The 26,101-nt window shown below is 41.8% G+C and overlaps 1 protein-coding gene and 1 long non-coding RNA gene across 2 annotated transcripts; both read right to left on the bottom strand.

Annotated features, from left to right (window-relative positions):
• Positions 1-1,450: 1,450 nt before the first annotated feature.
• On the bottom strand, positions 1,451-23,960 carry swt1 (SWT1 RNA endoribonuclease homolog; the record flags this gene model as incomplete). Its single annotated transcript, XM_080505711.1, has 15 exons — positions 1,451-2,798; positions 9,460-9,527; positions 9,625-9,691; positions 14,184-14,330; positions 14,663-14,838; positions 15,009-15,148; positions 18,012-18,150; positions 18,413-18,546; positions 20,367-20,608; positions 21,074-21,167; positions 22,622-22,813; positions 22,941-23,039; positions 23,232-23,361; positions 23,538-23,602; positions 23,897-23,960. 15 exons carry the CDS (start codon positions 23,958-23,960, stop codon positions 2,699-2,701), a joined length of 1,857 nt encoding a protein of 618 aa, XP_080361837.1. The 3' UTR covers positions 1,451-2,698.
• Positions 23,961-24,070: 110 nt separating this feature from the next.
• On the bottom strand, positions 24,071-25,788 carry LOC308137166. The gene is made up of 4 exons (XR_013936843.1): positions 25,678-25,788; positions 25,178-25,238; positions 24,710-24,795; positions 24,071-24,597 (listed from the first exon to the last, which is right to left on the bottom strand). It is a non-coding gene; the product is annotated as an uncharacterized lncRNA (long non-coding RNA).
• Between the last annotated feature and the right edge of the window lie 313 nt (positions 25,789-26,101).

Below are 26,101 nucleotides of genomic sequence, written 5' to 3'. Positions count from 1 at the left end.
GCTGTAGCAGCCGAGTCAGCGCTGTGTCCTGCTGGCTAAGCTTTCATTGCCACCGTTTTCCTCAGGGACTTCCCACTAATCCAGATTTTTTTTCTTTCTTTCTTTTCCTTCCCCGTGCTCCTCTAAGTGTCTTTTCGTGCGGATTAAACTAAGCTGGTTAGCAGACCTCACCAGGAAGGGAAGTCGACAGTCATTCCAGGCAATAGAGTGGCCGGCTAAGGAGACTGCATCTGCATGACCCCAGGTACCAGCGGCTGCCCGCCCACACTCATTCACAAGTTAGACTAATCTCTGCTCTACACACCTGACAGGAGCGACTTCTATACAAATACATGAATTATAAGAGCTGTTATGAGCCACACTGTGGTGGAGTGGTCAGTGGCCTCATCTGTAAAAAAGACTTGCATTATTGTGTTTAAAGAGTTACAGTCAGAGCTGAAATACTCTGAAAGCGTAATCTTCTGGCTCATTCTGTCTCTGTAGTGGTTAAACCAGGTCTTCCTGACAAGGAATGTGGAAGCCAGAGAATGAATCAAATAGTTTTCTGCCCTTGGGCCAGAAAAATTCTGTATTTTTTTCACTTGGAAGCCATTAAAAAACTACTTCAGTGGAGTTCCAGCATTAACAAATAGGTAATAGAAATAACTGGCTGGTGTGTTTTTAGCTTCAAGTCTGTGCAGGCTCATGTCAGGTCTCAAACAACAGCAGGTGGACTAACTATTATATCGTGACTGTGCATTAAATCTGCATGAAGGTGAGTGTGCGGAGTTATCAGCAGTCACGGTACAACTCAGATATAGTGAAAACTGCTAAATTTGTCAAGGTATTGTGATATTTTTTTGTTAGATCTCCAGATTTGTACTACGAAGTTAAAAATCACACGTTAAACCTGGAACCTGAAGTCAGCGTCTGGATGCAGCAAAGCAGCGTGTGCACAAGACAGGAAGTGGAGATCATGGTTGGTTCTGGATACCCGTCACTCGTCTGATGCCTCAACCTGTCCTGAGTCACACCAGCAGCAGGTGTCAGTTCATCCGGTCTGCTGGCGTCACCTGCTCCTAATCTGTTTAAACGCTCACACACACACACACACACACACACACACACACACACACACACACACACACACACACACACACACACACACACACACACACACACACACACACACACACACACACACACACACACACACACACACACACACACACACACACACAGTCAGATAAACTGTGAGGAGTCAGTACTTCATTTTCCACCTTGAGGTTTTAAACATTTCGTGATAAAAAAGACACGAGCACAGCAGTGATCTCAGAGGGTCAGAGCAGAAACAGTGGGTTGATCTCTCACTTTATTTTTTGCAGAACAAAAAACAACAAAAAACTGTTGAATATGGAGATTTTCCAAATAAATACATTTTCTTTCTAATTGCATGTTTTTGCTCATTAGAAAAAAAAAAAACAATCACATGCTTAACGTGCAATAAATTAAACGTAAGAGTAAAAGAGCAAACGGAAATGTGTTTATGGATGGAGCAAGGCTCAGTGCCTCTACCCTCAGATGACCCCAGGCGTAATGTTTAACGATAAGCGAATGTCACCGATGTTTGTTTACATGGCCTTCAATGAGCAGCAGAAAGCACATAAGTGTAATCAACACACTCCGTGCTCAGAACTGAACTGAAAAAAAAAACCCATCAGTGAAGCGCATAAACAATGGTAACCAAAAAAAAAACTAAACTGTCGTTCACCAACGGAATTAATAGATTGCTACACATTCATCTGGTCCAAAAGTATCATTACAAAAATATCAGAAACTCTGTTTAAATATTGACATTTTATAGACATCTTTAACTTTTAAAGACAAATAACATGGATTTCCAAGAATGAAATTCATGTATAAAAATAAACTATCCCTGCTTTTATCTTAAAAAATCAACATACCAAATAAGTGAACTGTTGAACAGTGAAACTTATGTTTGTTGAATACAACATACTGGAAAATACCAACTGTCCAATCCTGACTGAACGATGGAGAGTGTGTGTAAACAGGTCAACAGACGTTCTAACACTTATGTCCTGTTAAACTAAATTATCTATTCAACTTCAAAATGTCGTTAAATGATCAAAAATCAACATTCAAACTTTTCCAGGTTTATTTCCTGTCATAATTTAAATATGTGCCAGATTTAGTTGTGTTGGAACTGTCAACCACATGTTTTGTATAACTTCCATCATAAATACTCCACGTTGTGCCGAATGTTCCATTGTGTCACAGCAAACTCTATGACTTTTTGTAAATATGAAGCCAAGTCAAACATCTTTAACTGGTTTGCAGCCATAAAGAACAAAATGATGCCAATTTTCTTTTAAAGGTCGCCACAGAGATCAGATTTACAAAACTTAACTGTTAACAGTTCCAAACACAGCAAAACATGTCAAACAAAAACAACTGCTGTGGATATGAACTACTCTGGAAAAACTTAAATTTAAAAAAACAAAAACAAACCAAACATTTCCTCACAAATTTTGGAACCAAGAGGAGAAAAATAACCCACAGCAAACGCTATGTGAAGGTCATTTACAACCAAATCCATTTTCTTTACGGGACATAAGGGTTAAATACAAGTTTGGACTTCAGTTGCAGAATTGCTCATTTTGAAGCATCTATGAAGCAGTGCAGTGCCGGCGGTGCAGTTTCAGAGCGACGTGGTGAAGCTGAGCGCGTTGGCCTGGACGCAACAGTTCAAGGCATCTTGTAGATCCACCAGCTGCCTCCCTCCCAGCTGAAGCTTCTCCCTGCCAACACAGGAACAGACGATTGGTGGGCCAGTGAGGAGCGGAGAACACGGACCGATCCGGTTCACGTCACGACTGCCATGTTCTCACACCCAACCTCAATGAGTAAAGAGCTCAGCTATTTATGTCGCATCTTTACGTTTTGTTATGGATTAATTATATACAATGTTATACAAACTGAAGTTTTCTTAAGGCTTTGTCAGATTCCTTATTAAAACATTACCCTGCTGGCAATATTTTCACTGGACAAGCACCATGTGCAGGTCAAACTAAACTAAATCTCCTGGGTTGAGTTGGACGTTCACAAGGCCACAGATTGGATATAGGAAGCCTTGGATTGCACTGGAAGCCCGTCCACGAGGTAGACGTGAATGTTGAGGTCACAAAATGTGAAGGAAGAGCAGAGCATTGCGATGGCCAGAGGAATGAGAAAAGGCTGGACAAAGAAGGACTTGTTTCCAAAGTCACATTGAACACAGCTTTAGATGGTTCTACTAAAACTATTCAGCTTTGGACGTTCTTAAACATGCAGTGGAAATAAGACCCATATTGTGTTAAAGAGCCATTTTAAATATGGAAGAAAAATGCATTGAACTGAGATTCGGTGACAAAGCGTCCATTCGTCTTCTGGTCAGCCAAGTGAGGGCGAGGGCCGGGTTCACCTCGGGGCAATTCAGCGCCATCAGTTGACCTCACCTGCATGTTCTTGGACTGTGGGAGGAAACCAGAGTCCCCGGAGGAACCTCAACAACATGCAAATTGCACACAGAAAATGCTGGCCAGGATTTGAACCTATGACTTTCTTGCTGTAATGTGACAGCACCAACCACTGCTCCACCATGTGGCCTACAGAAATGGTGTGATTAACCACATTTAAAGATGTTATTTCATACCAGGTTGCCACAAGGGCAGAAGTCAGAAGTATAAAAATGAAGTCAAAGTGGTCCGTTTATGAATTGCTGCGGGCGAGAACTGCAAATGGACATGTGATGGAAAAAGAAAAATCACAAATAAGAGTGCAGAATCTAGCCACAGCTGGTGTGAAGGGACAGAAATAGAAAGTGCATCTTTATTCTGAAGAAGAAATCCCCAAAGCAGCAACACTGTGTTCTTAAGTATTTGTATTTACCGCAAATCACATGGTTGCAGGCTCAGCAGGAGTGCAGACATTCATTATGTCATACGCTGTGGACGAGCCCAGACTTTTCCACACAGATGTGTTAACTGAACTTATGTGCTGGATACATTCAGCAGACATCCACCGGAGACAAAAGAGCCTCTGTGTAAAACGGCTGCATTCAGGAAGCCTGGGTTTTCAATGGCTGCCGTTTATTCGCGTCCTGCTGAACTACATTTTTTCACCCAATACCGCAACATACATTCTGACAGATACAAATGCACATGGAAAAAAACAAAACAAAAGCCTTCAGTGTCAGCAGAACTCCCCCCCCCCCCCCCCCCCCCCCCCCCCCCCCCACACACACACACACACAGGGGCCCTTGCATTCACTTGCGTTCTTTAAATGGAAACTCTTAACCTCAAACTTCCCAGTGGGGTTTAACCATGCATTTAAAAAAAAAGGCTTTTTTTCCCCCCTCAAAAAAATTTACCTTTATTGAAAGATCTGTAATATCAAATTATTTTCCTGATGGTGACTTGCAGATCATATCCACAAAGACAAATTCCTACAACGTTAATGTGTGTGCAGATTTAAGCCACACAACGGTGAAATACACAACAGACGCACACAAATTAGAGCTGGTGTTGGTTTGGCAACGGCTGCTTAGCAGTGCAGACACTGAGGGAGCTTGTTTGCTTCTTTGTTTCCTCCTCTGCTTTGTTTCCACTGAATCGTTGCGTAACGGCAGGAAGACGAGAGAGAGAAGAATTTGCTTGCTGCCAATGCTGATCGTTTTCACCCTACATCCATCCTTCCATCCATCCATCCATCCATCCATCCATCCACTTCCTGTTCCCCAGTCAAGCATACGGCTGGGTGTTTTTATAACCTGTGGAGATGCCGGCTTGCATTATTACTCTTTCATGCCAGGTTCAGGCTGTTTTCAGGATGTGCTCGTCGGTCACAACTGACCTGTTTTTACATTCCTCCTCTGTGCACAGTGGCATTCTGAATCGCTGTGAAACGCTTCCTGTCAAACTCTGGACCCAGGAGAGCAACACACTGGTGCTAGCTTCTTCAAACAAGCCACAGAGTCAGTGACGCACTTGAGCTGTGCCCCGACTGACACCAGACTGTGTACACAGAGAGTTAGAGCTGACGTGCCTCTTTGTTACATAACACCCTATATGTGTTTGACAGGTAATTAATGGCTATCCCCAGGGGACGCTAATGATTTGCATTCATCTAAATATTGGGGCACATGGTGTGGACGGATGACACCGCGGATTACTTCTCTCCGCCGGCCAACCATGTCAATAGCTTTACGAGGCGGCCGAACAAAAAAACATTCTGCTGCAGGCTTGTTATCACGTGAAGCCAATGCTGGAAAAATATGTGCAGGAGGGATACCGCCGACTGAGGAAGAGAAGGAACGAGGAAGCAGAGTAATCACAGGGGACTCATGGGCAGTCAGTCAACATCAATGCCACAAAGTCAGAGGTGGAGAAAGCCAGTTCAAACTGCACGTCGCTGACGTTTGAGCCACCAGGCCGGGCTGTAGTATGAACGTCATCACTCAAACTTTCCACAGAAATACTACTGTGAGGATGTTTTACTTTAATCCCAAGAACAGCATCTTCACCTCACGCCAAAGGCTTTCGTCAGTCAGTTTTTCCGTTGCATAAAAACAACTGGAAACAAAACGCTGACCTTTAAGAGAATGCTGAATACACAATGACGCAATGCCAGACGATTAAAAAAAAAGTGTGTGCCGTCTTAGCAAGAATATCATTTTGATGCATTATCATGGAATCAAAGAAAGAAAGAAAATACTTCAAATGACTCCCCCATGCCATGTGACCAAGCTGCTAGTTCAGTGGCAGTTTGCCTTAAGACAAAGATTTGCTTTATCAATTACAATGCAGTATTATCTTCAGTGCAGCTTTGGAATACAATGAACAAAAAAATCAACTAATGTTCGGCCTCTGGCTTTTTTTCTCCCCCATTAGATAACGTGTTCCTCGCTCTGGGTTTATAAAACAAGAGCCATGTTTACCACTGATCACTCCATTTCACAGAGTTATACAAAATTATCTGTAAATGTTATGACATCCAACAATGGCAAAAGGGGTGAATGCTAAATATAAGCAGCTTGTGTTTAACCAAGTCAGTGAATTATGCAGGACCATACAAGTTAATCTCGGGAAGCTAACATGAAGTCACGTTCATGTACGGTATATAAAACATGAGAGAAGTAATGGGCACTGCCTTGGAAGCCGACTCAATTACTTTCCCATGTCAGCTGTGAAAATAACCCAGGTGCAGCGAAACCGGGGACTCGCACAGATAAACTGATTTTGGCATTTATAAAAACAAAGAGCCCAATGTTTTCAAACAGCCTCTGGGAAATCACAAACAATTAAAGAGGCTCACATGCACCAATAACTTCTTGCCACGCTGACGGACGACATTGTTTGGGCTGCGCGTTTTCAGAATGTCTTGCACCCAAAAGAAATCGAGCAGAAGAAAAGGCTCAGCGGAGCCAAGAGTCAGCACTGAAACAGGACAATATGATTGGCTGCGTTTTGTTCCCTTCCCTCTTACTGTTGGGGGGGTGCATGGGGGAGGGGGGAGGGGGGGGGGGGCATTGCGTCATGGCCATCAGAGGAACCTACATAAACATTTCTGTGAAAAGCCATTTCCAAGGACCAATCATTTATCTGCGTGCCATACATTAAATCTGCCTTTGTTCCCGCCGTGTGCAAATACAGATAGAGATGAGAATAATGTTCAAACCGGACAGCTGATGAAATAATTTATGCCAATTATTCTCCTAAATAGGAGCTCACACAGACCATCAGTACAGGACCTATTAGCAATCTGTTTGCAAGAAGGGCAAAACATGGAGAAAACATTTACTTAACTGAAGGTTGCCTGCTGATGACTGAACATGCTCTTATATAACACATGACATCATGCCACCACAGTGTAGATATCAAATATTTAACAGCACGCAGATAATGCACTCGCTGAGTAAAGGCCTGGATTACTTCACAGCCTATGTAATGGATAACAATTGTACACTCAGTCGGCTGAACGGAGTCTGTCAGTAGCAACCTGTTGTAACGAGAGATGGATTGTGTGACTGATAAAAGAGACCGCAAAGCTTTTCTGCAAGTGGCAAAGCAGATGTTGCCTTTAATACCACATAAGCCGTCACTTTCAGTACAGCTGAAAACCATCAGTTCCTGTGACGAAGTGAGCTTTTGAAAAACATTAAGCGAGCGTCAATGATGTCCACAAATAAATAACACAGCGAGTACATTAAGCTGTGGCTTGTTTCCATGGCAGCTGCTGGGTTCAGCCTGCATGTGGCTGCAGTTTATCTTCTGACGCTGTACGACGACGGCACAACGGCCTAGTTTGTGTTGCGTGTGATTGCAGGTGTGCAGTCTTCCGCTGCTTTCTCAGGGTAGTGCATCGAGTCATTTTTCTTCACAGCAAAAAAAAAAACCAAAAGCAGGAGTTGGGGGGAGGGGGAGAAACTCCTGTTGGTGAATAAATGTGTGCAACATTCGAGTATCAAGAAATACAAAAAAAAAAAACAACTTGAAAATCATTGTGACTTTACTCTACTACCTCAAGGTTCCAGTAATACTAGCAACCAGCCGCCACAAGGCTACAGTAAAATCACCTGCCAAAAGGCTCCAAAATAAATCTAAAACATGAGTATGTATGGCTCAATCTGATAAACAAGCTCCTAAGTCAAAGGAAGGCAAGGTTTTGTGCACAGCTATGACAGCCATTAGGTTACAACTTTATAGGCTTGGTAGGTCTATGTAGTCAAGAGTGTGATAGCTCACTGACTTGGATGGACAGAGCAGACAGAACAACCCGGTATTTGACGAGAGGAAAAACCTGGGCAGACAATGAAAATAAACTCGCGAAAGTTCTGCTGGAGAAACAGCTGCAGCAACAAATCCCAGTGGACGGGACAGACCAAGGCTCATAGCGGTGAAGTAGAAGAAGCCATACAGCAACTGCTACAGCCTCCATGCAAACTGAGAAGTCATGGCTCAATAGGAGCCGGCGGCAGCAACATATGACAAGTGGACGGCGCACTAAAACGTACCGATTTACCCACAAGTTTCATCATATGACCCAGAAGGGAAACAAAATAGGCTGGAGGTCCTGGCCAAAAGGAACAAAAGAAGGGAAGCCCCAGGGCCAAACACGCAGCTGGTCGTAGCGTCCAGCCTCTCTCCCACCAACGTACACAAAACAGAAACTAAACCTAAAATAGACACAGCTATGAATAATTACCAGCAATGGGAGGAAGAAAAGGACTGCACTTCAGGTGTTCAGCAAGTAGAGGGAGAGACTCGGCTGCTGCACAAAACAGCAATAGCACAAAGTCTCTCAAAGGTTAAAAGAAATGCTAAATTGAGGACCTCACAGAAAGTGTTCAGCAGAAAATGAAAGAACTGATGCCTGTGCTCAGCGGTGTCTGCCGAAAACAAGATTGAATTTATGGACCCATCCTCAATAAGTGAATCAATAAGGATATTCAGTCACCATCATGTAGTCAGATTGTAGATTGGCAATTACGTAAGTCTGAGGATAATATCAGGTTACTAAAAGGAAATCTTACGATAAAAGTGAATGACGGGCCACTAAATTCAGCACTTCATTAAGCTACAAATCTCACATATCTACCATTTAACATCGTAAGATAACGATGTTTAAGGGATATATGTCATTTGAGATGTGATCATAACTGAGCTTGTGAAGTCAAGACTTCCTGTACTTTTTATGGGTTTATTTAGGAGCCAATTGGTGAATCGAATAAAATCCGCTAATTAAAACATGCATCTGTTGGTATACCTCAACAACAAAACCAGCATTGAGGCTTATTTGTGAAAACACTAAATCCTCCTCCAAGACAATGTGTGACTTTATGTCGATACCTTAAATGGTCTGAGACGATCATAGAAGTACAACAATCTGTAACATCCCTCCAAACAAACATGTTAATCAAGTTTAGAAATGTTGGCATGGACACAGTCGTTGTAGAATCACTGCTAGGCACATTATTAACAAGGCCTCTAATGACAGACTTGCCCGGGCAAGTTGCTCCAATGAGCACAGTATTGTGAACCGAGACACAACAAGCAGTTGCTAAGTGCACCTGTCACTTGACGACATGTACAATCGAGATGACAAATATCTTTGCACCATAGAGATCATAGTGTCCTCTCTCTTTGTGTGCTTTGCTGCAGGATCTTTGACTGTGGATCTGGACGTTTGTAATCTGTGTCTCCTTCGCCCATCAAGTCTGCATCAGGGCCTCAGCTTGCTCTCTGCTGTCAACTTGTTTGCTGTTCTCCGTCTGCGTCCTATCCTGAGCCTTGTCACTATCCCTTAAAGCCCTCTCAGTGCAGCAAACAGCCACCAGGTCTTATTTAATGCAATTCAATTGTGGAACGTGCCCTTTATAACGAGTTATCTCCATTATAATTTTGATGAATGAGTTACGGTACCTGTACTCTGGTTGTAAGAAACAATCGAGAATATGTTTGGTCGTCACATTGGAATCAACACCAGCAAGCTGAAAGACAGGATGTGAAAAATGAAATGACCATGAGATACAGACTATGACATGAAAAAGGTTGGATTAATTGAAACGGACTGGTAACCATACCAACCTTGTGGGATTGGATGATGCCGAGCAGAGCCTGAACTTCTGCTATCTCAGGGGTCGAGGACAGCACACTAAAGATGAAAAACAGCTTGTCAGGAACTATTCATCTGCTCATACAAGTGCTTGATTTTACCACCAAGACTATGACAGCATACAGCAATTTCAAAACCCATTAAATTGTGCCGTATTGGTTATCAGTGTATCCCTAATTATGTTCAGAGTGCTCAGGAAAAGCTCCTTGACACAACCCGGCGAATACTATGCGATGTCAGGAGTTTGCATGTTTTCCCTTTGTATGCATGTTTTTTTTTTTCCTCTGGGTACTCTGCAAAAGTCAATATTGTTACACGGTGATTTTGCACTCATGAGTATTTTATAATGAATATTTTGCAAACTTATCACCATATTGGCAAACAGACATATTACAAAAGACCGACACAAACCAAATCACTAACACAACACTCAACATCATTTGCATGTTCACCTGATAATGAAACCGTAGCACACGTATGAACACACTGCCTCTAATAGAGTTACGGAGAGCTGCACTCAGGGAGCGCTCTTCACGTGGACACAAAGAGCCACAGAGATAGGAGTAGGGAACGAGGAGCAGACATTTGTCATTTGAGCAGAAGCTTGAATTATCTATGTGTATTGTCCACAGAATGAGAAAAATGAGTCTGTACGGAGTGAGTCATGGCTCCGCTCAAACACATGAAAATGAGTCCGACCGTCTCCTGGGCAACGGCACTTGAGAAACCCTACGTGCACAGACGAGTAGAGAAGTGTAAAAACACACATGACGCTAGATCCCAGTAGAAAGAATATGTAACATGGCGGCAATTTAACATCTGCAAATATGAATTGATCCGATCACATTTCTGGATCTGATCATTAGTTTAGACAATGGCAGTTATTTTTATAAGTAACGAGGGAGAAATCAAAAGTACAACTCTGCATGTACAGCCATGTATGGATGCCAGATGTTTTGAAAATAAGTTCGAGTCTCATGTCACCTAATATGCACTAAAAAAAACATGATTGACTCAAGCATGTAAACAAGTATCTGAATTATCCAAATTTTGAAGTGCATGTAATTTCCATATATAAAAATAGAAACACTTCTATTTCATTTAAGCACAAGTACAGTAATGTGTACAAAAAATGTGAAGGTAAACTTGGAACTACAAATTTTTCATTTATGCAAGGTGGGAAAAAAAAAAAAGACTACCAATGTCTTCCAAGTAAAGGAACCAACTCTCTGGGTGAGTTAAGGAAATTTGTATCAGTCCTTTCTGTAGGAAACCAAGAACAGGCCCCCACAATATTGAAGCATTTTTAAATACTTAAAATATGGTGATATATTTGATGAATGAGGTATATATATAAAAAATAAAAAAACACATTGTCACTTTTTTTTTTTTTTTTACAATACCTTCAATAACAATTCTTTCAAATGATAACTGCTAATTTTACAATATTCATTTCAAGAAGACCAACAGAACACAACAAATCTCCAGCCCACTACAATCTGCATGTGCTACTAGTTTATAAAGAACCTGACTAACATTTTTAACTCACTGCTAATCTTCAGGCTGACTAGTCTTACATAGGGAATGTATGAAGGGGCACTGTCACACAGCACCCTCTACAGGATCATCATGCGTGCCAATAAATCAAAACATAGTTGTATAATGATAAAGAGATATCAAACCGGAATTACGCTAGTCATGTGCAAAGTGCAAACCTTGCATGCCTCGGGACCTTACATGCCTTGATGATTTAAGAGGTAATAAAAACAGGACAGATATTTATAACTTCAATGATTTGTGGGGCCTGCGGCGCTGCAACTCATCCATCATGATCGCACATAATTACAGAAACAGATCTGTAAAATATTCTGTCATAGTCATAGTGATAAAAAGGAACAACATTATGAATGAACTTGTTCGTCGAGACACGATTCTCTTGTGTTTAAAGCAGCACATCGAGTTGGGAGCGGTTAGGAGCTCAACGAATACTCAACACAGCAAACAAAGATAGTCAACAAACTACTATAGCAAACAATATGACAAAACTTGGAATAAAAAAAAAGTGTGGCCCTGTATATTCCACATGAGGTAAGCCAACGCAATATAGTTTACTTCTGAATTTCGCGCTCCACACAGGGAATTACTATATAAAACCACACATGCATGAATGCACACACAAAAACAAAGAATAAAAACGTGATTTTCAGATTTCCAGGAAGGTACAATGATCAAAGAAAAGCATGAATGGCTTTGTGACTTTGGCTTAGTGCAAAATTGCATGTTAAGAAATATTTCAAGTATTCATGTTTTTCTTGATTAAATGATAATTGCGTGGCTCTCTCCTCCTCCTCCTCATCCACTTTATAATCAGGGGTAGGTGCAGCTACGAGTGTGGAAGGAGGAAGGACTGACAGTTTTGCGACGGCGGGTTCAGGCTACAATTTAGGGGAATTTGTGTTTAAAGGCCCCTGCATACTCCCTTTCTGAAGCGTTTAAGAACAAGACTAAATTTCAGCAGTGACGTCAGCAAGCTGCCAAAAAAAGGCTTTTTCTGCAGGACAGTTCAACACCGCAAGACGTTGCCGAACACGCAGGCCACGCCCCCTCACAGCAGCCACACATATGAAGCGGCGTTTTAACTTTTCAACAGCACAGTTTATTTCTCACCTCCTTTAACTGAACTGTTTCAGTAATGAGTTTTTGTATGAGCAAGATCTTTAAGTCCGGTTTTAACTGCAGGAGCTGACAGCTTTGAGTGATGCGTTCAGGTGCATCACAACATCTTAACGAGCTGCAGCGCTCAGACAGTAGCGATGTCACGAGCTAAATATGATTAAAATATGACTGATAGCGATTAGTGAGCTGGAATACGCATGCGCAGCACACGTCAGTACCGAAGTTTCGGCAGTGCGGCACCCACACAGTTCGGCACTGCGAACCTTCGTCTTGTTTTTAATGGAGTATGAATTGGAGTATGAAAGTCAACTGCAGAGAATAGTTTTTGTTTGTTTAAATAAATTGTGCACCTATAAAGTGAAACTTTGAAAATCTCTCCATGAGTGTTTTTTTTCATACTGCGAATCAAAAATCTCTTGAAAGGGCGACTCTTTGTTTCGATTGTTTTGGAACAAGAGTAGCCACAACAACTACGGTATGTTAACAGATGCATACTTTGAATATTTACTTAATACTGAATATGCGTCAATACATTTATTCACAGGTCAAATAACATGTCACTTTAACGTTGCTGTTTCAATCCTGTGATAGTAAATTAATTCCCCTCCTTAAAAAAAGTGGATAAATTAACCTTATCAATGATACTCTGTACTTTTTTATATGACGTTGTCCTTGTCCTTCTGTGACTTTATTTTGTTTCGTGTCAGAGAGAGCAACTGTTGACTGTTATTTTGAACTCACCCATGCATTCATGCGAAGCAGTCCTGAACAATGCGGGAAAGGTTTAAAGGACATGAAGGAAAACTGGTGCAGGAAGTCAGAGTAGAGGATGAAGTGGCAATAAAGGATGTGAACCCGCAGTAACAAGCAGGTCCTGCGTCCACAGCGAGTGAACAAGTCCTGCAGATATAACCTTTTCACTTTTTTGGGAAACTTCAGAGTACGACAGTGTAGGACGCAACACCGCATGAAGGTTGTGAAGATAAGGAAATCCAGATTACAATCTGGCCAACATGAAGTGCCAAACCGGACCTACATGCAGAGACTGGCTTTTGAAACCAAAGTGAAACGCAAACAGAGTTTAAATGAAGACACACAAGGTTATGAAGAACTGTGGATGGATGTGCAGCAGCAGCGCAAAACTGACAAAACAATGACTAATGCATGTGTGGGGAACCCTGGTCCTCGAGAGCCGCAGTCCTGCATGTTTTCGACGTTTCCCCGCTCAGACACACCGGAGGTCTCATGACGCTCTGCAGAAAGCTGGATAACGAGACACTAATTGCTGTCAGCTGTGTTGATGTGAGGAAACATTGAAACTGTGCAGGACTATGGTTCTTAAGGACCAGGATTCCCTGCCCCGGCTCTAATGCCAACAGTTTGTTGTTTGCTGAGCTACACTTCAGAGAAGTAGGAAGGGGCGTCCCAGCAAGCGGGGACTAAATTAATATGTTTTCAAAAATTAAACGCTGCATGAACATGACAAAAGTGTCACGTAACATGCAAAGGAGTGAGGTGTCGTGCTATGTTTAAATTAACTCCTGTTATGTTTTGTAGAGCTTGAGCCCCAATTCAAACTCAAGAGACACTTCAATAACGGGAAAAACAAAGGACACAGATGCGGCACACAGGCAAACTGGATGGGGGAGGCAGAGCAGAACAGCTGAAGACACACTAACGAAACACAAACGATCAGGGGAAGAGCAGGAGCCCAGAGCAGAACACGAGTTGGAGCAAATATACACCAAACGCTCAGGGCGTGTAAAACCAGAAACATGAGGGAAAACAAAACATGAAAAGGGGGCAAGCCACAAGGCCAGAACACAACTCCAGCGAGCAGAGTCAGATGACATACCTGCTGAAGCCTTGGAGCAGCTGTGAGACCACGGTGGATAGTTTGTGCAAACAGACCAGAGCGTCCCGTGGCGGCGGCGCGTCTCTCGCTGGCTGTGCACTCTGCCTGGTGTGAGTGTCAAAGCCCAAAGCTTTGAACACCTCCATGCTGAAATGTGATGGGGGGGAAAAAAAACAAATCACAGCAGTCAGTGGAGGAGGAAAAGAAAAACTAAATGCATCAAACAAAAGTTGTTGGTTATGTTCTGGAAAATCCTTTCCTGTAACTGATTATTGTCATCTTTAATAACAGAGTAAATCTTCTTTCCATTCAAAATGTGAACGGGAAGTTTGGATACGAAGCCCATTCAGTTTCATTTTATTTGGGATTTTTTTTTTAATGAAATAAAGAATTACAACATATTATGCAAGATTTGATCTGCTGTAGAACCACAAGTGTAATTTGTCACTGCATTAATTAAAAGCCGCCGTTACACCCACCTTGTCTGAAACACTACGGTCCAGATACTCTCAAACATGGCCCACACATCCTGGTGGGAAGCCTGGCACGTCGGGGATTGTTTCCCTTCATCATCGTCACGACTCCCACCACCGTCGTCGTCCATCATAACAACATCGATGGTGGACGATTCTCCCTCCGCCAACTGATGAGGTTCCTGAACAAATGAAAAAATTCAATCCAAAACAGAATCAGGAAATTAAAAACATCAGATTACATGACAATCAACTTAGACAGTGCAGGTGTCGCACGTCTTCTGGACAGCAAAAATGAAAATGGGAACTTCTCGTGAATCAAATGTATTAATAATGCATCGGTGTTGCTAACCTGATGATGTAGCTTTGTGAAGATCGTGTCCATTACAGACAACACGCGCGGCACATGGCTCGACCGCTCCAGAAACATTTTCACAAGTTCCCTCGCTTCTTCGAGGACTTTTGATGTAGCGATGGGGTCTTCATTGTTACCTGGTCGAGACGGTTAATATGATCAGAAGACCTCACAGAAAACCCTCACCCACATGTGACATAAAGATAAAGAGAATACCGTATATACAGTGGTGTAAAAAAGTGTTTTGCATGTTTTCCACACTCAAATGTTTCAGATCAAACTAATTTGCACATTAGTCAAAGATAAGTACACACAAAATGCAGTTTTTAAATGAAGGTTTTAATGAATGAGGGGGGAAAAAAACAAAGTGTTTGCCATCTAAACCTAATAACTGGTTGGGCAACCCTTAGCAGCCACGACTTCAATCAAGCGTTAGTGATCACTTGCAATGAGTCTTTCACAACGCTGTGGAGGAATTTTGGCAGACTCATCTTTGCAGAATTGTAATTCAGCCACATTGGAGGGTTTGCCTTTTTACGTTTATGCCACAGCGTCTCAATAGGATTGAGGTCAGGACTTTGACTAGGCCACTCCAAAGTCTTCATTATGTTTTTTTTCCCCAGCCATTCAGAGGTGGACTTGCTGGTGTGCTTTGAATCATTGTCCTGCTGTAGAACCCAAGTTCGCTTCAGCTTGAAGTCATGAACAGATGGCCGGACATTCTCCTTCAGGATATTTTGGTAAACATAATGCGTGCTTCCATTTATCACGACAGGTCTTCCAGGTCCTGAAGCAGCAAAACAGCCCCAGACCATCACACTGCCACCACCAGATTGTACTGAAATGTGGCGTTACGTTTACACCAGATGTTATTGGGACACAGAACTCCCAAAAAAGTTCAACTTTTGTCTCGTCAGTCCACAGAATATTTTCCCAAAAGTCTTGGGGATCATCAAGATGTTTTCTGGCAATAATTAGACGTGCCTTAACGTTCTTTTTGCCGAGCTGTGGTTTTTGTCTCTGAACTCTGCCATGCAGGCCATTTGTGCCCCGTCTCTTTCTTACGGTGGAGTCATGAATACTGATCTTAACAGAGGCAAGTGATGCCTGCAGTTCTTTAAATGTTGTTGTGGGTCTTTTGCCACCGCTTGGATGAGTCATCACTGCGCTCTTGGGGTAATTTTGGTTGGCCGTCGGACACTCCTGGGAAAGTTCACCACTGTTTTATGATTTGGCTATTTGTGGATGACGGCTCTCACTGTGGTTCGCTGGAGTCCCAAAGCTTTAGAAATGGCTTTAGAACCTCTTGATAGAATTCAGTTACTTTCTTTCACATTTTTTTCCCTACATTTCTTTGGATCTCAGCATGTCTATAGCTTTTGAGGAACTTTTGGTCTACTCTACTTTTTCTTCAGGTCGGTCCTATTTAAGAGATTCCTAGATTGAGACCAGGTGTGCAGTAATCAAGCCTGGGTGTGCATTTTGTGTTTACTTGTGTTATCTTTGACTAATCTTTAAACTTGTTTGATGATCTGAAACATATAAGTATGGAAAACATGCAAAAAAGTAAGAAACTTTTTCAATCCACTGTAAATGTAGACATTAGCATGTAACTTGTGCAAAACCCAATATGTCCATTTGTGAAAAGATTAGGGTACAAGAGAATGCATTATAACGGTTTCAGAAAGAGTGAGAAAAGATTTCGTTCTAAAACTCAATGACTCAATGTAATTAATGGAGATCAATTATGATTTGACAGTGTAAATTTAAAAGAAGATATGTTTTTAATATAAAGATAGGAAACAAAGCCCAACAGTGGTACCAAAAACTTGCTACCTTGGCTTTGCTGGGAGATTGTGTGTCTTATATCTTATGTTCTGCTGTTCAAAATAGGTGCATAAATTACAAAGAAATATGCATCAGTACAAATCCGTTGGGATTTGTACTGTACCCCCCCCCCTCCTCTGACCAAGGACATACCAAACAAGGGAAAAGCTGTATTGTTTAAACTACGAACATTCTTGTGTGGATTACAATTTATTGTGCCACTGGTGCTCAGATCACTCCGCTGTGTCCAGAGGCGTGGGAGATTGACACGCAGACATGCAGTCAACTCTGTAGACATCAAGTATGTGGACACGACAATGGTATCCAGATCAAGCGCTGCAGTGGACAACTCGGCATCTTCCTGACACACATTTGAGTCACCCACTTCAGCAGATGACCTGATTCTGTATGTAGTTCTGTAGGGTTCTCGCGCAGTGCAGGGCGGACCACGTCATTGCCCCTCGAGAGTAAAGCTCTCATCAGAAGGATGACTCAGTATCTTAACACCGCAGTCTGCTGAGGGATAAAAGTTTCATTCAGGAAAAAATACTGGGATTTTTTTTGGGACATTGGTGATTATTGCAATGTGGATTTTTTTTTTTTTTTAACATCCTTCCTTCACCCATCGTTAGCCAAAGTCAACTCCAGCATTCCATGAGCCTGAATTGGAAAAAGCTGTATAGAAGATGGACAAATAGATGGATGGATGAATGAATAGTCAGTTCATAGCTCTATAGCCACTGGATTTCATCTACAATTTACTGGACATGTGATGTTGCTCATTTCTTCCAGTGATAACTGCTTTTCAAACGTACTGTTAAAGTTCAAATAAAGAAATCTCCCAAGTGAAAACCAGCACCAATGGTAATGATGTACACTGTAACAATAATATCAAACCTTTCTAAATTCCAGCAACGCAGGCCAAGATGAAAAAAAAAAAAAACAACAACAAAAAACCTTTGGCATAAGGTTCACGTTTACAGATCTGATGTGCACACAGATGGTGTTGGTTCACAGCCAAATGTTGGGTAAATCTGAAACTGTTGAAAATGTAACCGCAAACTGTAAATATTTTAATACACAATTGTGCTCATGAAAAACAATATGACTAAATCCAATAAAAGCCATTATTAACACAACTATATGGCAAGTCTGTCTTTTCCCCACACATACCTGAGTTGAAGAAGTTGCTGAGGTTCCCAATAGTTTCCTCTGACCACTTTGGGAGAATGTACCGAAAGACAGCGACCCAGTGCTTTTTAAAACACTTCAAGACATCCTGAAGAGTCCAGGGTGGTTTTAGAAAAACTATCTGTGATTGGAATGAGACGTTCAGTGAAAAACTGTTTAATATGCAGAATATGGTGTATGGAGACAGGTTCACGCATTGTTTGCATAATACATTAACCACTTCATTTATCTTTGAAATATTGCAGCATGTTTTGCATGCTTCACTTCCTTGTTTTCTGGTTTAATGGAATAACATAGAAATAAAGCATTGAAATGATTTTACATTCAGATTATTGCAAACAATTATATTTCAGTCATTGGAAATTCCAAAACAGACATCTTACCTCTGTCCATAGGTCCTCATAAATGGCCTTCATCTCAACCTCTAAGACATCAGACAGAACTTCCCGCAGGCAATCTTCAAATTCAGAAATGGACCTACGAAGGTCCCGATCAGCTTTACAGAGTTGTGTGGTATCTGTAGATAATTACATACGCAGAAAAGTTTGTGTAATATCAAGTACTTACGGGTCTTGCTTCCTTTGATATATGAGGGAGGTTCCAATTCATGTCATAGAAAATACAAAAGCGCTTTCACCAGAAATTACATCCCTGATAAAGCACATGTAGTACAGATTTCTCTAATTATTATAATCCAGACATAGCACTGAGTCAGCACTACTAAGGGTGCATAAACGACATTGCCTTGTCCTTGGATGCTGGGAACCCCGCTGTGTTGGTGCTGCTGGGCTTCACAGCAGCCTTTGATACAGTCCTTATATCTCGTCTAGAGCAGTATGCTGGCATCCGTGGCACCGCTCTCCAATGGTTTAGGTCATACTTGGCAAACAGGAGCTTCTCTGTAATGATTGGTGACTTCTGCTCTTCATGTGCATCTCTCCCTTGTGGGGTGCCACAGGGATCTGTTCTCGGCCCTGTTCTGTTTTCCTTGTATCTGCTACCTCTGGGATCAATTACCGGTATAAGAAAACACAATCTGTCTTTTCACCTCTATGCTGATGACCTGCAGATATATTTACCCATAAGACCCAATGAAAGCGCTGCTCTTACAAGGCTAATGGATTGTTTTACTGATGTAAAGCAGTGGTTGGCACAGAACTTTTTGCACTTGAATGACACGAAAACAGAATGCCTTTTGTTTGGCACATCACCTATGGCGAATGTTTTTAAAACACACTCTGGTGCTCTGGCCCCCTATTTTAAACCACTTGTTAAAAATCTTGATCTTGGGGTAACGTTTGACAATGGGCTTAAATTTGATAAACAGATCAGTTCTGTTGTCAAAGCCAGCTTTTATCAGCTCCGTCTCCTGGCCAAAGTGAAGCTGTTTCTGAATCAACAGGATCTTGAGAAGGCAATACATGCTTTTATTAGCTCAAGACTGGACTACTGGAATGCCCTTTAGGTTGGCCTCAGCCAGTCTTCCATTTCACGTCTTCAACTAGTTCAGAATGCCGCTGCCAGATTTCTTACAAACTCATCCAGACGTGAACACATTACCCCTGTGCTGTCGTCTCTCCACTGGCTTCCAGTTTGTTTCAGAATTGATTTTAAACTTCTGCTGTTTGTTTTTAATGCTATCAATGGCCTGGGTCCCTCTTACTTGTCTGATATTTTAACTATACGTGACCATGGCAGGGCCCTGCGTTCTTCAGGTCAGCTTCTTTTAGACATTCCAAGGTCGAGATATAAACAGTGGGGTGACCGCTCTTTTGCTGTTGCTGCTCCCAGACTGTGGAACAAACTGCCCCCCGACATTCGCACCACTACTGAGCTCGGCATTTTTAAATCAAAGCTGAAAACCCATTTTTTTAGATTGGCTTTTAACTGTCTAGGGCAGTGTATTTAGTCTGTATGCTCTGTTTTTATGAATTTCTGGAAGGCTTCCACCAACCTGCAGTACCTCCCACAGTCAGCACCTGTATTTTATTTATTGTTTGTATGTATTACTCTTGTATTTATTTCTTAATGTATTGTTATTATAGCTTTGTTGTAGAGCACTTTGGGTACCACTGGGTTATTGTAAAGGGCTATACAAATAAAATTTGATAGATTGATTGATTGATAATTTCTGTTTTGTTATAATGCTGTTTTTTTTGTTGAACTTCATTAATCAAAGTGATATAAAAATTAAAAAGAATACAATTGAGGCGCGAAACGCAATGGACTGACATGGTAAGTATATTTTGATGGTATTGAAATGCCTCCGTGCGTGGCAAAGGCACATGACAAGTTGCTTCCAGTTTTTGGAGAAGTACGTATATTTTCCTGCCTCACCTTTTTCTAAAAATCCAGTAGAAAAGCCTCCCGTCTCCTGAACATCTGGCTGGATGAGTGAGCAGCTCCTTCTCTGCTCTGGCAATGAGACTTCAGATTTGACGTAAGGTGGCATAAGACCTTGAACGTGTTGCTGTATATGAACACCATGTTGGGATCTCTCAGCTTCAGCCTTCAGATCGTTATTGCTGAGGGCCTTCACCCCACTCAGAAGGGCTTTACTGCACAGATTCTTATCATTACTAAAAGAAAAAAAAACAACAGTAAAAGCACAGTTTCAATTAGAAATCAGTAATAACACAGTTAACATGAATGCAATTTTACAGCCTTCCAGACTACAAACTGTGAAATGCTATACCCGTGCTTCGTCTCACACTTTATATTTAGCGACAATCAATTTTTAGCAATCAATAACAGTCAGTGAAAACCTGAGCATTGGGAAATTTAGGTCAACGGGCCCAGGACAGTGAAACAATATGACAGCCACGGCAAATGTAAGTCAGAAAGAAATTGTGAGCGAAACGAGAAATTCCATGCTCAGCATATCTATTCTTTGCAAACAGCTGTCGCGCCCTCTCTTTCTCTCATCCCAACTGGAACTATCTGGCTGGACCCACTCGCAATCACATGCATGTGCATTATGAGCAGAGGACACACACTCTGCAGCGGCAGCAGTATCCTGCAGGGGGGGGGGAGGGGGAACTCACGTGCAGAGGATGAGAGCACACTCTGGGTACAGACTCTGGTACTGCAGACAGCACTGCAACACTCGGTCATCATTGTTCTCAGCGTTCAGACCATCTGGGACAAAAAAAACGACGGGAAGAAAGGCAGAAGGACACGGCATGAAGACGGGTTTGGACAAGCAAGGCGTCCTCAGAGAAACCAAGGGATGTGTTTACTTCACGACACAATGGCTATGGTTAATGTATGACAGTACAGCAGAGAATAGAAGTTGTCCTTCCATCAAAGACACGGAGAAACAACCAACACATAAAATGGAGCAAAACCTGTAATATCTTCCTCAGTTTTAACAACTTACTCTTACTATGAATACAGAGAGGTAGCCTGCCCTTCAAATGTACACAATATAAGCCATGATGGTGATGATGAAGAATGCTTATGCCACCTAGTTTCCATGCAGGGAACAGTTAAGTATTAAATACTTGATTCAAAGACCGGCTGTAACCTCTTATAGCGGTGGCGGCTATTCCAGTGTGTCCAATTACAATCCTTGAGTGGCAACAGTTCTGCATGTTCCAGAAGTCCGACGGTAACAAATGGCTCATGAAAACGAGCTTCATGCAAAACTTTCTGGTGACACCCAGATTGGATTCAGGTGAAATTTAACAGGGAGATGTTTAAACGTGCAAGACAGTGGTGCTCCAGGGCCTAGATTGGACGCCACTGCTGTAGACAACACAGTGACACAGCATTGTGTTCAGTGGATTACCTTTTTTTTTGTAACATTGCTTTTTTGGAATACATCTTGTCCCACTGTTAATTCTGAATGTATTACTCTGAACTTTGTAAGAAACACATATTTGTCAGATGAGCAGCAGAGCTACTTATGTAGATTACGCCCATGAAAAATAAAACATATTTTCCACCAATGCCAAACAGCTTTACTTTTTTATATTGTGCCGTTTGGTAGCTTGTATGATTAAAGTCTGGGGAAACGAGCCACATTGGCTATTATACAATAAACCTATCCACCTAAACAAACAGGAAACTCAGTGTGGAATTAGGATACACTCCTCCCTCCTCTCCACCACTTGGAGGTAGTCTCAGATTGATCCTGCTCTGTGAGGATGGCCGCTGTAAATTTGGAGTACAAAGTTGAGCCCAAGACTTGGGAGACATCAGTTTGCCACTGGTTGCATATTTTAATCTTGATATCTCTCTGCACTGAGAAAATCACGACTGAGGAGAAGCCTTTCCATCGTGCAAAACAGCCGCTGACTGTTCTGTTTGGATTATTAATTCATTTCAGACGTGTGATGACTTAGCATGTGTGCAATCATATATACCGCACACACACAATGCAACTGTGTCTGCAGGTCACGAATCACACACCTTTTGACATACGCAGTTACACACTGTTCTTCTGTCACTCTACTCCCTGTCATTTGTCACTTTTCTAAACGTATTTGAAGACTCATGGGCAGTTTAAGTCAGGTATTGACTTCTTCCTAATGTACAGTATCTCTTCTATCCTTGATTGTATCTCTTAATTTCTTTAACTCAGCACTCACTCCTTCTTTCAGCAGCCTGCTGCATAGACTGGCCCCAGATGCGAGGTTTCCGGCTCCTCAGGGAGTTGTAAATGAAGGAGATGGCAGGAATTGCCAGGTGAGCCACAGAACCAGACAGACCTCTTCCCTTTTTGAGGGAGTCCAGCTCCTGAAGCACCACCCAGGGTATCAAGATGCGAGGAAAGCCTAGCGCTAAGGGCACATAAAGTACAAATACAAAGAGCTGAGTTTTACTGCATGCTGTGAGAAGCAATACATTTCAAGCGAAAAACAAACAAAAAAACAATCCTTGATGACTCTAATCTCTAATATCACATACCATTCAGGCCCTCAGAACTGATCTTCTTCACATAATCCAGATGACTGAGGAGAATGTTGGTGTCCAGAACAAGGATTGGGTCTTGCTGAGGATGTTTGCCTGTAAATACAAGTTAGTTAAATGAGTTCTTATTATCAAACCTAGAGTGTTCAAATTCAATGTTAAAAAGAACATCTCCTCACGGTCATCTCAAAATGCCTTTCACTGCGTATGTGAAAGAGTTCCTTAAAAAAGGTACCGTACGCTGAATATAATATTTACAAAGTCTTAAAAAAAGAAAACTACCCTTACATTGTGTGTAAGCAGACCCTTCTTCTGGAGGATCTATATCCATGCAAGTGAGTTCCCCATAGCTCTCCATGACGTTCACTTCCAGCTGCTTCTGTGAGCGAGCTAAATACAGCTGTTCGACCACATGAATCTGCAAAATAATGCATTCAAAAACAAACCAAATATAAAAGACCACAGTGTTTGTGACATTTAAAACCACGGGAAGAAATATTGTGAAGCACTATTTATTTACAAAAAAACTACATTTGTTCATCAGAAAACCATCGAGGAACTGCTTTTCTGAAGAAAACGAGTGTTTTCCATTACCTGGTCATAAGATGTGTCCGCGTTGGTGTCGACTGGAGACTGGAGACTGGAGGATGTGGATGGTTCTTCAAATGAACCATGAGGGGTGACACTCAAACAGCTTTGCACTGGCTCAGCGGTTTCTTGGTTAGAATCAACTGCTAAAACCTTAGTGTCTGGAAGTTTAATCTCCTTTTTGAGATCTGTGTTTGTAGAAACACGATAATTATTCTCATCCACTGTTTCTACGGTACTTTTCAGAATCTTTTTTGGTATCTTAAAATTGAATGGTGTTGATGGTGTGAGAGAATGTATGTGTTTCTGGATAGATGATGACTCGGGTGTCTTTTGTAGATCTGACTTAATGCCTGAAAGTGAACTGTGCTTCTTCAATCCCTCGAAGCGATTCTTCAAGGCGGTGTGCTTCCCAACAATGGAAGACATCTTTGTTGAAGAGTAAAAGGGGCGCTTTGTATCTGTACAGGAGCTTTTCTTGTCCTCCAACACCTTTTTTTGACACCTTATGCGATTCTTTTTAATCAGGTCCTCTTTATTCTGCTGTGCAGCATCCTTAGAAGAAGTGGAGGGAGGCCCCTTTGTCCTGAGAGCACTGCAGTCATTTCCAGTCCATAATGGCACCTCAGCGTTGCGTTCCTTCTTCTTTGCATGCCGCCTCCGTTCTTCCTGCTTTGCAGGAACAAAACGAGAAGTGTCTTGGTGTTTTCGTGACGTGGATGGGCTGTGTCGGGAAGACTCCTTTTTTGATCTGGCTTTGGTGGTCTGTATTGATGGAGGGACGGTACTTCCATGCTTAGTGGATATTAGTTTTGAAGGGATCCTTTCCTCAGTCTTACTTCCTTTGATGGTTTTTTCTTTTTTTGAAATATAGTTTTCAGCTTTACTTGAGCAGACACTCGCACAGACACTTCTTGATTCTGCATAACATATATCTTTGTTAACAGGGCTCTGCTGGGTTGCTTTTGTTTTCGTCAATGTGCACAAACGCTTTCTGACTTGGCGAGGACTTTGGGAATCATCTTTACGGGCAGAACATGTTGATTTTTCTCTTTCATCTGCACAGCTACAGGTTGAGAGGGAAAAGGAGAAATCAGAACTCTTTTCTAACAAGATTAAGTGAATAGGGCTAAAGAAGCAAGTGTAAGTAATAGACGTTGATTGGAAGAGTCACATACCGTCTTTCTAAATTCCCTTGGCTCTTTACATCACACTTTTTCCTGCCACTTTTGTGACGTCTGCTAACATCTCGTTCAGGTGACACCTGAAATGTGCAAAATCAAACAAAGTCTTGGCAAACGCTGTAATCATACCACACATGGAATTATAAGGTTGACATTTCTCACGAGAGAAATATAAACACCAAAGATTCTAACAGAATCTCATCAAGCAGATTTTCTTTTAAACTTTCACTCTATGTTTTGTATTCAACACGATCTTGTGGTTATATCTGCTACTTCATGTTGTATTCGACAGATTGTCATCCTTTACATAATTCATGTATGCCTGAATGTTTGGACCTAATTGAGGGCTCCATCGGAAGAGGAAATTCTCTTTAGCTTTTTGATATTACAATGCATTCAGTTGTTCACGTGATACTACATGCTTGACTTGTATCTTTAAGTAAATTCAGAATTTCTCCTCACCTCATCATCATCACTTGAGGATGAAATGCGTCTCCGGCGCTTTCTCTTTTTAGACATGACTCTGTGGAAGCAATTTTGAAAAGGTCAGTATGTAGTTGAAGTCAACTCAACATATACATATATATATATTCTTAACAGAAAGATTCACATTGTTTTCTTATGGTCTTCAGATCAGTGACACACAATATTTCACACTTGAGCTGACTGACATGGTGCGATGAGCCAAAATAGCGGCTCCATCGATGTTTAATAAGTTTGACACCTGTCAGCTCAGACTAATTGGTATGACCAGATATATACATTTAAAACACAACCCATATTGAGCTCATTTTATGGTGTCCTACTACTCATATGAAGAGTGAAGTATAGGAATAGCTCTCAAACACAAGTCTAAATATATATGGAGCCGTGAGTTCACTGAATCAAGCTCAGAAAACAAACGGCAGAACAGCATAGCTACATGCTAGCAGGCCTCAATATAGTCTAGAAAGTACGCGTACCTTATTGGAGTGAAACAAGGCGCCTGTAACCTCTATGAGTATGTGCGTTAATGGTAAATAAACTTTCCTTGGCGATTAATACCAAAACATCCAACATGCTTCCTGCTTTTCTTCTTCTGCTATTCCTTCGTTTTTCTGCTTACACGACAGCGCCCCGGTGCGGCCAGGAGCTCAGTGCCAGGCTCATTGACATGTCCAGGCTTTACACACAGACACACACACACACACACACACACACACACGCACACACACACACACACACACACACACACACACGCACACACACACACACACCCACACACACACGCACACGCACACGCACACGTACACACACACGCACACACACACGCACACACACACACACACACACACACACACACACACATACAGCTGGATATCTCAGAGCTAAAAGAAGCCAAAACAC

Source organism: Blennius ocellaris, assembly GCF_963422515.1.
Source record: "Blennius ocellaris genome assembly, chromosome: 12".
Taxonomy (NCBI): domain Eukaryota; kingdom Metazoa; phylum Chordata; class Actinopteri; order Blenniiformes; family Blenniidae; genus Blennius; species Blennius ocellaris.
This window is presented reverse-complemented; position numbering and strand designations above follow the sequence as displayed.